Raw genomic sequence first — 12,747 nt, 5'->3', positions numbered from 1 at the left:
TGTAGTACTTTCATTGCCAAAGCCGTTGATTGTTCAACCGTCAGTCCTTTAGTGTTTCCAACAGGATTGAGCAGAATTCACAATGAATTTTGATGAATTTTAATGAAATCAGAGTCAATGACAGAATTTACTGAATTACAATTTACATAAATTCAACAAAATCACAGACTTAAAAAATATAGTAATATTGTGAAATATTATTACAATTTAAAATAATTGTTTTCTATTAAAATATGTATTAAAATGTCATTTATTCCTGTGACGGCAAGGCTGAATTTTCAGCATCATTACTCCAGTCTTCAGTGTCACATGATCCTTCAGAAAACATTCTAATATGATGATTTGCTGCTCAAGAATTTGTTATTATTATCCATGTTGAAAACAGTCGTGTTGCTTAATATTTTTGTGGAAACGGTGATTCATTTCTTTTTACAAGAACAAAAAGAGACGTTAGTGTGTGTACTAATGACTCTCAACCCTGGCATGCATTAATATATATATATAATTTGATTATAAAACAAGCATTGACATTTTCATTAGTTAAGAAAAAATTTCTATTAACTGAGATATATCCAGTGTAATTCATATGATACATATTCTTTGTGTTTTTCAAACTCAAGTCAAGCAAAGTTCAAGTCAACTTTGATTTATTATCATTCCAACCATATACAAGTATACAGTGGAAAGAAATGTCATTTCACCAGGTCTGCAGTGCAAATCACCACTTAGTCTTCTATCACAGACGTTTTCTTCTCTTTCTGTCAGTTTCCTCTGTGTCCTCTCTGCTAGAGGATGGGAAGAAAGTATTTGTGGGTAGGGAGAAAGTTGAAAAAAACAAAAAACATTCTGTGGTTTCCACATGCTGTTATCATTGGTTTGTGGGTGGATATTGACCCTGCCTCGAGGGATTTACAGTTTGTTTTTGCCATGTCCAGGTTCAAAAATATCTAATCTGTCTTCTCTCTTTCTGTCTTTTTCTTTCATTCAGGATGAGCTGGACCTCACAGAGAAGCACAGAGAGGCCATGTTTGCCTTACCAGCAGAAAAGAAATGGCAGATATACTGCAGCAAGAAGAAGGTTAGACTTCCAACTTTAGGCCATTTTATTTTGTGTGTGTGTGTGTGTGTGTGTTTTCCCTATCATCCTCAGTTGAAAGTTCAGTGCACCAGATTACACTGTCATCCTGTCAGAACGGTGTTTAAACATCTCATATATCAAATTGCTTGACGTAATCACCCCTCTGTCTGAAAGAGAAAGGATTCTGACTTAATGCCCCTTATCTTCACTTTCCCTGCTTTAAAAACGGCTAATCTATTAAATGTTTCCATTTATCTCTTCATTATTAATTACGTGCCAGCAGAACTTAAGGATAAGTGGACATTTAGACTTCTTAAAGACAAGATGAAGAGACTTTCTCTTACATTATGTTCTTAGCAGATTCTTTCTTACCAAAGCGACCTGAAACAAAGTACATGCTGCACTTCAGGATCTCCAGTTTGTTACTGCGGAGAGAAGTTGGCAGTGTATCAGTCAGTCTGTTTCTTTAGGCGTTACTTTCATCATCTGAGAACTAAAAAAAATGGTGACTCACGAGCTGAGACGAGATATTTTTTTAAGGTAAATGAGGAGTTTTTTTTTTTAAAGCTACCACAATTTTTATTTTAGATAAACATGCATTTCATTTAACTTTCTTTTCTCAAATGTTATATACATTATTAGCCTTTTTTATTAAATGCCAAGCCTTCTTTATAAAATAAAGTTAGAACAAATACTATTAGGTTTTTGATTTGAAATAATAGCTGGACATTTTATTCTGCTGAGTTAATAGATAACTATGATCAACAAAATAGTGGTTAACACTAGACATTGGCCCTATGCCATTGAGTCACTGTTAAGCCATGCAAGATGAGTTCACCAACTTCAAGAAAAGGCGTTAGACTTGATTAGTTTGTGATGGGAATGGAGGAATTTACTATGTCCTTGTTGTATTTTGAACATTTGCCATAGACGAGGTCATCACATGGGTCTGCTGTTCCCACCGCTTGATTCTGTCAGCTAATGTTTTGTTAAAAAGCAAATCCTATTTTATGAAATCACACTTATTCATTTATACTGGACATCGCTGCGTGTTTAGGAATGCTCGATACGGTGAGGCCAAGTCATACCATTTATCCTCCATGACCTAATGGAGCTCAGAGATTAGAGAAACGCTGGAGGGGTGGGCGGTGTTTAAAATGACATCAAACCCTCCATGATGCCACAAACATAAGTCCTGCCAGCCTGTTCTTTTGATGTGAATCCATGCGTTTAACTCAAGACAGCATGAGCACTGAAACCTGGCGCACAAACACAGCCAAAGACAGTGGGTGGTCGGTGGTTACCTGCCAGTGAAGTGACAGCAATACAGTCAGGGTGATAGAAAGCACACTGAAGTGGCGAAATCCTGCAGGTCTATAAACTGGTTGTTCTTAGTTAAATGTTCACACTGAAGCGTAAAGACCCATTGCAACTCAGTAAGCAGACTGTAGCTGCATTTGAAACGTATTTAATAAAACTGTTTCTAACATCTGTTCTTTAATTATGCATATGCAATGAATACACTTAGGATGCACTGTGTTCATACTGGCATTGTAAATTTCAATGTGGCTGACGACATTGTAGGTCACATGACAAATGACACCTCGACTTGGTTAATACGGTGTTGGTCAGATGTGCACAAGTGTAGAATTATTTAAAGGAATTAAATTTAAGGGATAAAAAGAAAAACAAAATTTCTAGGTCTAATTGTAGTCGTGAAGAAATCAATTTATTAAATGTTTGGTTACTTGCATCTTACCATGCATTTTTTCACTGTTAAAACTAAAGCATTGCGTTGGAATTCACACTCGTCTATTGTGAACAGGAAGGCCCCTCGTTTGAGCTGGTTGTCAACTTAATTAAGTGAGTGGTGGTGATGGCGCAGTGGATAAGACACATGCCTTTGGTGTGAGAGACCCGGGTTCGAATCCACTGTGAGACACCAATGTGTCCCTGAGCAAGACACTTAACCCCTAGTTGCTCCAGAGGCATGCGACCTCTGACATGTATAGCAATTGTAAGTCGCTTTGGATAAAAGCGTCAGCTAAATGAATAAATGTAAATGTAACTTGTCAATCTCAATCATTTTGACATTACACAAGCGCTGTTTGACCACTAAGGAGACCAGCCTACTTTTAAAACTTTTTTTTTTCGAAGAGCAGCATCAAGAATATTAAATATTGGGTTGGACAATCTGTACATTTATTGTAATGCTGTAATTCTACTATGTGCATGCTTTTTTCTATTCTCTAGATATGTGATGTGGAGAGTTTTTTTTCTTTTTTCTTTTTTGCTTCAATAAACCATATGATGCATTAAAAGAAAGTGCCCCACTGGGATTTTTCTTAGACGTCCATATCTATGAATTGTAGTGGTTATTGGTTACAGGTTGACCATCTGTCTGGCCATTACATCTATTCCTGTATAGCCACATATGCTGTGTCCCAATTACAGACCTAATTCCTCATTGTCATGGGACACTGAGCCGAAAGAGGCCATGACGTGAAGTAGGGCGCTCAAAATTGCCTTTTGACTTCTAGTTATTAAGTGACGAGAAGGATTTTTATAAATGTTTTGTAAATGACCTGCTTTCTGATCCTGTTTTTTGGAAGCGCAGCAGTTGGCCCGATTGGGATGCCGTTTCTGTGTTTTGATAAGTGTCTGTCAGCCACATTTGATTTAGCTCTACTTGCATCAGGAGGTCATGCTCCACGATCCAACACATGGAACTAATGAAAAAGATTTAAGACGGTGAGCGGATGGATGAGATTAAGGAAGAATATGTCTGTCGTGAGACTGCCCGTGGCTGTGCAGCAGCATTCATGCAGACTCAGCACAGTGCCCAGTCTGGGACTAGTAAAACAGGGACTTGGCGCTCTTCCCCAGGGCTTTGGTCTGGGATAGGAGGGTGGACGGATAAGGGAAGCCGTGGTTGGTCCAAAGCAAACAGGAAGGCCTCCATTTGCAGGTGCAGATTATGTTATCTGCAAGAGCCGGGAGCTTTTGATGGGTCTGTCAACCCTGGGAAATTCACACCAGTCATCTCTTTCATTACCTTCTCTTTCCATGTATCATTAAGGTGTAGACATTTTGATTTTGACTCAAATGTAATTTTAATGTGTTAATACATGACTCATATCTGACTCATATATTAATTTATGCAGTTAATTCCATAATAAACAATTAATTTATAGAAAATAATTTAATCTTTGAATCATCTTTGTATTTTTTTTTTCTCATCAAATAATGATATTAATATTAAAATCAATAAATTTATACCAGCTTTATTACATATTAGTGTTAATTTACACTAGGCTGCATTTATTTGATCAAAGATCCAGTAGTATTGTGAAACATTATTGCAATTTAAAATGACTTTTCTATTTAAAATGTAATTTATTCCTGTGGTGGCAAAGTGGAATGTCATTACTCCAGTAATTCAGTGTAACTACATGATCTTTCAGAAGATTTGGTTCTCAAGAAACATTTCTTATTTTTAGCAATGTTGAAAACAGTTGATTTTTTTAAACCACAATATATATTTTTCAGAATTCTTTGATTAATAGAAGAAAAAAAGCAGCAATTTTTGAAATATTTGACTTGTTTGACAGTCCATAAGCTCATACTGTATAGGACGTTGATTGGTAGTTATCAGCCAGAGCTGCTAAACCGGTTGCAATCTGATCACAGGTTCAACACTGAGTTTAACAAGGTGAGTCAGAGGTGACTGTCTGACATCTCTCATATGATATCAAATGGCGTGACGGAGCACAAACCAGAAAATGTGTTATTACTTGACCAGAGAATGCTAACCTATAAAACTGACATCCCCCAAACTCACCTGAATTGCTTTCATCAGAGTTCTAAAGTTAAATCATTATTTTATAAAGGTGTCATAATGAGGATTCATATTTTCTTTGATCTGGTTAGATAAAAGTGAACATTAAAGAAGAGGCAGTAATTGCAGGACGGGGCTGCATTTTTGTCAAGACAGCAAACTCGCATTCCAGGCCAGAGAGCATGTGCGGTTGCTCATTTCAAAACAAATAGTCTGTGTACAGTAATTCTAAGTGTCAGGTTGAGAATGAAAAACCAAGTAATGACAAAAATCTCCCAGCAACATCAGAGATCATTTACATTTAGTCTTAAAAATAAACAATCATTCAAAAGTTTGGTGTCAAAGTAGCAAATGTTCAAAGTAGCAAACGTATTCAATTCTGAGGGTCAGAGGGATTTCTTAAAATGGCCGTGCAAATCTATGACTGTGCACTTCAAGGAAAACACAAAATGTATAACTAAAAATGTGTACAAAATGGCCTCTAAGTCATGAAAGTATTTTTTTTTCGTCTCTTAGTGCTTCTGGAAGGGAAGGGTAACAGAAGTATTAGGGCTCTTATAACCCCTGTGAAGGGCGAGGACTATTTTAACTTTGATTCCCAAACTGTTTTGCTGACATCCCCTTCTGTACGGTGTGTTGAGCACAGTGATTATTCACCTGAGCCTTGATCTAAATGTCTCAATGCACTCAGGTGTGCAAGCTCTCCTGGCTCAAGACCAAAGCTCCAGGTACAGTATCAGCTGTCCTGCTCCTGGCAAAGGATCATTAAGAATAGTCAGTGTGGATATTAATCCGAGTTGCCTCAATTGTCCCCATTGTGGAGAAATAAACATTTGTAATCAGAGCTTTCTGATCACTACAAAATAAATGGATGCCGTTGTAATCTTACTCTCGTTCTCTTTGCTGAAGCATTCAGTGTTTTTATAAAAAAAATAGTTAATGGTGGATGGACAGAAGAGGAAGAGTCTTGATCTTGTTTTGTTTTTCCTAAGTCAGGGGCTATCAAGCTTTTCGCCTGAGTTCCTTGGGCGGTGATCCAACAAATACATAGACAAGTGGGTTCAAATGAGCAGAGTTAATCTCTGACCCATCACTGTCTGGCAGATGTGAAAGATTAGACCTGTAGGGCTGAAGTCAACATTGAAGTTTCCTTCCGATTTGAATTTAGTCAACAAATCAGAATATTGCAAATAATTATTTCTATTTTCTATTCATTTCTGTCAAAATTTCCATATTAATTCACACACACATTTGCATATATATGCATGTCTTATTATCATTGAATAAAATATGTACTTATATTTTTACATGCATTTTGGATTTGTTTGTTTATTTGGCCTGTGCAAATGTTCATTGCGAAAATTAGAGCATAATAAACATTTTCATTTGTGCGCTGTTTTTTTTCTTCAGATGTCCTGATCACTTTTCAACGCACTGTGAAAAATCTGGTTAGCCAATAAGATTTGCGCTTTTAGTCACATGCACTCACTACTGCTGCTGTTACATAAAACTACAACTTGGTGGCGCTTACAGACAGACTTTTTTTTTTTAAGTGACAGTAAATAGCAGAGGAAGAATCCCGATCTGACTCTCGTCTTTATAATTTTGTATTTGGTGTTGTTTGAGGAACACCGTAGTGAATAAATAAAATAAAAAAACTGCTTGAAAACATGTAAATACTGTTTTACCTCCTTTCCTCTCAATGAGTGTCAGAAATGGCGCTGCTTTGCGCACAGGGGCAGTCGGGGTATTTCTACTTTTTTCAAAGCGCCACCTACTGTCAGAGAGTGAAATAGCGCCGGTCCGCTGAATTTTGTACACATTGATCTGAACAGACAAATTCCATGCAAAAATCAGACCGAATTTTCATGCAGAACATAATTTTTGGTGGGAACAGGACAGGGTTTTTATCCAGCATATTTATGTGATATCCCAAAATATGTGCAGATAACAACCTGCCAATTCTCACTTGAAAGCTATGCAACAATTGAACAATTCTTGTTCAGGTAATTGTTGGTGCTTATTTTTAGCAATGCAGTTTAAATGCAGTCTCACTCAGTTTGTTGATCATTTTTATCTGTTGATATTTGCTGATCTTTACGCTGATTCATCTTCCTCTTAACAGATTTCGTGAAATAGTAATTATCTGAACTGAACACATTGAAGCATCGATGGTTCTTAGAAAGAGCGCCTCTCCGAACCGACCTCAGCCAACAATATCACAGTCGTTATGACATGTCTGTCTGAGAATGAAGTGCTCATGGGAAGAGGGCAGAGGGAAGTCCTTCACAGCATGAGAATGAGTCCTGCCAAAGATCCACGTTAATGCTTTGCTCATTAAGGCCAAATGGTGAGTGGGGAGTTGAGGAGAAATATGCAGGACGGTGGAAGTTCACCGGTCTCCAGGCCGGCATTCAAGACTCCCCGTTTATCCCAACAGATGCCCTTTTGTGAGGTGCCATCATCTCCCAAAAGGCTTGGCAGAGCCGGGTGTGAAACATCCCACGCAGTTGCTGCAAGAAGCACATTGCTATGCCAGATTTCCTTTCCAGTGTGTTCGGTGAACACAATATACAATTAAACTACTTATTAGTGGCTGTGCGGGCAGCCCGTGCTTGTTTTGAGAGGGAAGCTGTCACACTTCACAAGTTCCACTCGTTTTTGATTCATTACTCCCTGCGTAGCTCTCTGCTTTCCTGCTTTTCTTCTGAATCTTACTGCGTTTTCAGCTAATGTGGCATTGGCTCAATCTGGGAGCTGTGTTGTTTCTGTGAATCTCTGCTGGCCTACTTAAAGCCTGTGCTATTTCTGCCAGTGCTTTGAGCGTGATGTTCTGTTTCAGATCTGCTTTTTCTGAGTCGGTATGTTTGGGAAAGTGTGTACGTGTCGGGGGGAGGTGAGGTTCACCTGGGAATATATGCAGTGTGAATCTTATTGCATGTTTTATCTGCTTTGGTTACATATAATAGTAAGCAATAAATATACAGATACTTTGGTTAAATACCAGCTTCAAACTACAAAGAGAAATTATGCAAAGAAAAAGAAACCAAAGAAATAAGAGGTATTGTGATTGAAAAAAGGGGAAAAAAACAGCAACATCTAAATGCAGAAGGAACGATAGACTAAATAAATGCCTCACAGATAAGCCAATTCACACTTTTGTCGGCTGAATATTTGGTTTCACTCAACTGGCCGGTATCAAAATAAGATCATTTTCAAGATAAAGATAATTTTTCATTGCCGCAGAGTTAGGAACGTCTCATTCCCACTGAAGCGTCCATAATATGTCATTCCCAATAACATTCCGAAACCACGTTTTCCTTCCCAGCTCATTCCCGATATGCTGTTTCACATTCCTCTATTCCCAGTGTCATGTTCCTGTTGTGTGCACTCTGATAGGCATCATGCACAAGACAGTGTGGATTAATGGTGTGTGCTTGAAGTGAAAACAAGAGCCGTGTTGACGTTGTTTTTCAATAAACTCATGCTGACATGCTTAGATAAATGTTTTGAAGACATAATTTAAAGGTAAAGTTTGCTATTTCTGTGCCTTTTAATACATTTGTATTCTCTCTCAGGAAACCGAGGAGAATAAAGGTGCTACTAGCTGGCCAGAGTACTACATTGACCAGCTCAATTCAATGGCAGCTGTAAGTATGTTATTTTTGAAGACTTTTTCTTTTCTTAAAACAATGGTTATTGGAGCTCTTAGTGGTTACCCTAAGGCTGTGTGTCCACTAAAGTGTTTTAGCCAGCTTGAAAACAATTGGAAACAAATATGCGAGCCTCGGAAAAAAAATAAAAATACTTTGGTGGACACCTAATTATATATTATATATGTTACATTCCAATTCGGCATTGTGGCCTTAAAACACATGACATGTATCAATGCTTATAGATGTAGGTCTTAGCTGGCTAACTTGCGCTTCTAGTGTGAGCATGGCTTCTCATTTTATTTTGCAGAGGAAGACTCTGTTGGCCTTGGAGAAGGAAGAAGAGGAGGAACGCAACAAGACCATTGAAAGCCTTAAAACGGCACTGCGAACACAACCCATGAGGTCTGCTATGTTTTTTATAATGTCAAGACATTTATATTTACATATGGTTTTAAGTGTAAAGGCCCATACACATCGGGACGAATATCGGCGCTCGTTATTCGCCAGCGTTTTTCAACGCGTTTTTTGTGTTCAAACCCAAGCTTTTGTGTTTTACTGTAACTTCAGAAGCTCCAGACACGTGAGCAAAAGCGCCAATCTCATTGGTCGGATAGTTTTTGACGCGGCGCGCCAAACCAAAAAAACGAACCTGAGGCGTTTTTAAAAAAAAATGCCGCTTTTACGCGTGGCGTTTTTCGCGTCGGTGCGCACACTCACATTGGCGCCCTTTGTTTAGTCACGAGGCGTTAAACGTCGGCGAATATCGTGCGCGAAATTCGTCCCGGTGTGAACAGGCCTTAACGCTACGGTTTAAAAGTGTGGGGTCCGAAAAAATATAATACTTTATATTCAGCAAGGATGCATTAAATTGGTCAAAAAGTACATTAAAGATAAAATGTTACAAAATTCTGTTTTCAATTTTGATAACAATAAGAAATGTTTCTTGAGCACAAAATCAGCATGTTAGAATGATTTCTGAAGGATCATGTGACACTGAAGACTGGAGTAATGATGTTGAAAATTCAGATTTAGCATTTATATTTATCAGAAATAAATTACATTTGAAAATATATTGAAATATAAAATCGTTATTTTTAATTGTAATAATATTTCAAAATATTACTGTTTTTACTGTAATGCAAATTTGATCAAATAAATGCAGCCTTGGTGAGCATAACAGACTTCTTTCAAAAACATTAAAAAATCTTACAAACCCCACATTTTGAAAAAAAGTGTAAATATATATTTTTGTCCACTTTATATCTTAAATGGTCCATATTCGACTTCTAAATAAATAAAAAAATGTTTACATTATTGATTTTACTTGAAGCTATGCACAGCTGTCTTAAGGCAATATTTTATTTAACATGTCATAAATTTTTCCATTGGCAAGTACCTCACTCTCTTATTAAACAAACGCTTCCCTTATGGTGTTTTGGTTCTCATTATGCAAATGAGATTACTTTCATCAAACACACATGCTCACAGACACTTGCGTTTGATCAGTGGTTCCTGCTCTGCCCATTTGATCCTGAGGTCAGGTCATCAGCACTGACCTCTGCAGGGCTCGGGTCAAAACACTCCAGCCCTCTTTGTGCCTAATAACGTTCAGGCTACATATCAAGTCATTCCTTTCACAGTTTTGGCAATAGTATTTAAAGTCAAGTGTTTTATAGGGGCCATAAATCAGTCTGGTTACTGATGTGATATATTTTTTCGCATTCGTCACCTCCCTGTGGAGTTGATCATTTTCACATGTACTAATTGTTTTCGAAGACATGGCCTAGCGGTTAACACACATACGCCAGTCACATTGAGTTGTGGTGTTCATGTTGCAAATTTAATGTGGGTTTGAATCCAGCCCATGTCGTGTGGCAATCCCATTGCACTGTCTTCTCCCCATCATTTCCTGTCGCCTCTTCACTTTTGCTTATAAATCAAAATGGGCAAAAAATAAATAAATAAATTATATATATATATATATATATATATATATATATATATTATTTATTATTATTTTTTTTGCCCATTTTGATATATATATATATATATATATATATATATATATATATATATATATATATATATATATATATATATATATATATATATATATATATATATATATATATATATATATATATATATATATATATATATTGTATATACAGTAGTGGCCAAAACTGATGTCCAGGTTGTCCATTGGTTTAGAGATTTGTTTTTAATGACCCTACAAGCTTGATTAAACCATCAACCATATGAGGAAAATAGTTATTATTTTTTAAATATTTTAATTATGAGGGAGGAACAAAACACTAAACTTAATAAGGTATTTATCTGACAAAACGATTTGGCAATAAAGGGGCAAACTACAGCTACAGGGGTTTTTTTACTGTACAAAAAATGTATAGAAAAACTAAAAGCTCACAGGAAAAAGCATACATTGACTAGAGCACAATTATCCGGTATTAATATTTTGTTGTTTCTCTGTTGTTTTTCCATGTGTTAATAATTTCTTTGCCTTGCCAAAAATGACGTCTGTACAGTTTAGCATGTTTCACTGTAATATCACAAACAAAACAATTGACTCCAAGCACAACTACGCAATATCACCATATAGGGTGAAGATGTCAATTTTTCCAGACATCACTTTTGGTCACATAAATACATTTTGAAAACATGTATGATATGACACCTTTAAAATGAAAGTTTTTTTTTTGTCATTGCCTATACAATTTTAATATGAGTGAGAAAGATCCTTGACGAACAGCTGAATTTATTCCTCATAGGTTTGTAACAAGGTTCATTGATCTGGACGGCCTGACGTGCATCCTGAACTTTTTGAAGAGCATGGATTACGAGACCACCGAGTCTCAGATCCACACTTCCCTCATCGGCTGCATCAAAGCCCTAATGAACAACTCCCAGGGTCGCGCACACGTGCTCTCTCACACCGAGAGCATCAACATCATCGCTCAGAGTCTGGCCACCGAGAACATCAAGACCAAAGTGGCGGTGCTGGAGATCATGGGTGCTGTGTGTTTAGTGCCGGGAGGCCACAAGAAGATTCTGGAGGCCATGTTGCACTATCAGAAGTTCTCTTGTGAGCGCACACGATTTCAGGTGGGCTACTTTGTTTACAACCTTAAAACCAAGTATCAAGAGAGTACATATCAGGATAAATGCTAATCCCATGATGTCTTTTTTGTCACAGACATTGCTGAATGATCTGGACAAGAGTACAGGGCGGTATAGGGACGAGGTCAGCTTGAAAACGGCCATTATGTCCTTCATCAACGCTGTGTTAAGCCAAGGAGCTGGAGAAGTAAGACCACACTCGCCAGTTTTTAACACATCTTAATTTACTCTTTGACCAGATCTGTGCTTTCCTCTGTAAACATCTACCGAAATAACTCAATATTTCACCCAATAGTCACCTTTAAGAAAGTGTTGTGTATAAAAACCCAAGTTCATCAAGTGGTTCTTCAATTATCCTGTAGGCCAGCCTTGAGTTCCGGGTTCATTTGCGATACGAGTTCCTCATGTTGGGGATTCAGCCCATCATTGATAAACTCAGGTCACATGAAAACTCCACGTTAGACAGGTAAAGTCCACATTGCTAACTTTACATTTGTTGTTGAGTCTCATCCAGCAAATTTGAGCTTTTTGACTTTGCCGCATCTGTTTTTTTGTGTCCTCAGGCATTTGGATTACTTTGAGATGCTGAGAAATGATGATGAGCTCACATTATCCAGGCGCTTTGAGTCTGTGAGTAGATCAAAACATAAAATAAAAAAATAAAAAATAATAATAATATATATATATATATATATATATATATATATATATATATATATATATATATATATATATATATATATATATATATATGTGTTTGATTATATATTATGTATAAATATGATCATTTTTATATTTCTATAATATAATTATTTTTAATAATTATGTATTATTTTAATTCAAAGATGTATTTAAAATAAAATATCCTGTGACTTAACACTAGTGTATGGAATTTGTCTATTTTTTTTTCCAGATGCATATAGACACGAAAAGTGCAACACAGGTTTTTGAGCTTGTACGGAAGAAGCTGGCCCACACAGATGCATATCCGCACTTTATGTCTATTCTTCATCATTGCCTACTCATGCCTCGTGAGT

At 36.9% G+C, this 12,747-nt stretch overlaps 1 protein-coding gene across 2 annotated transcripts in view; it reads left to right on the top strand.

Moving 5' to 3' along the window:
• daam1b (dishevelled associated activator of morphogenesis 1b) overlaps positions 1-12,747 on the top strand; it is a 54,904-nt gene that overhangs the window by 19,352 nt on the left and 22,805 nt on the right. For both annotated transcript variants that reach the window (XM_081378839.1, XM_081378838.1), the window contains exons 3-10: positions 989-1,078; positions 8,495-8,566; positions 8,880-8,974; positions 11,362-11,695; positions 11,787-11,897; positions 12,073-12,176; positions 12,274-12,340; positions 12,624-12,741. In XM_081378839.1, the coding sequence (XP_081234965.1) occupies positions 989-1,078; positions 8,495-8,566; positions 8,880-8,974; positions 11,362-11,695; positions 11,787-11,897; positions 12,073-12,176; positions 12,274-12,340; positions 12,624-12,741 (991 nt within the window). The remainder of the gene's footprint in view (positions 1-988; positions 1,079-8,494; positions 8,567-8,879; positions 8,975-11,361; positions 11,696-11,786; positions 11,898-12,072; positions 12,177-12,273; positions 12,341-12,623; positions 12,742-12,747) is intronic.

Source organism: Scardinius erythrophthalmus (assembly GCF_964197995.2).
Source record: "Scardinius erythrophthalmus genome assembly, chromosome: 11".
Lineage (NCBI taxonomy): Eukaryota > Metazoa > Chordata > Actinopteri > Cypriniformes > Leuciscidae > Scardinius > Scardinius erythrophthalmus.
This window is presented reverse-complemented; position numbering and strand designations above follow the sequence as displayed.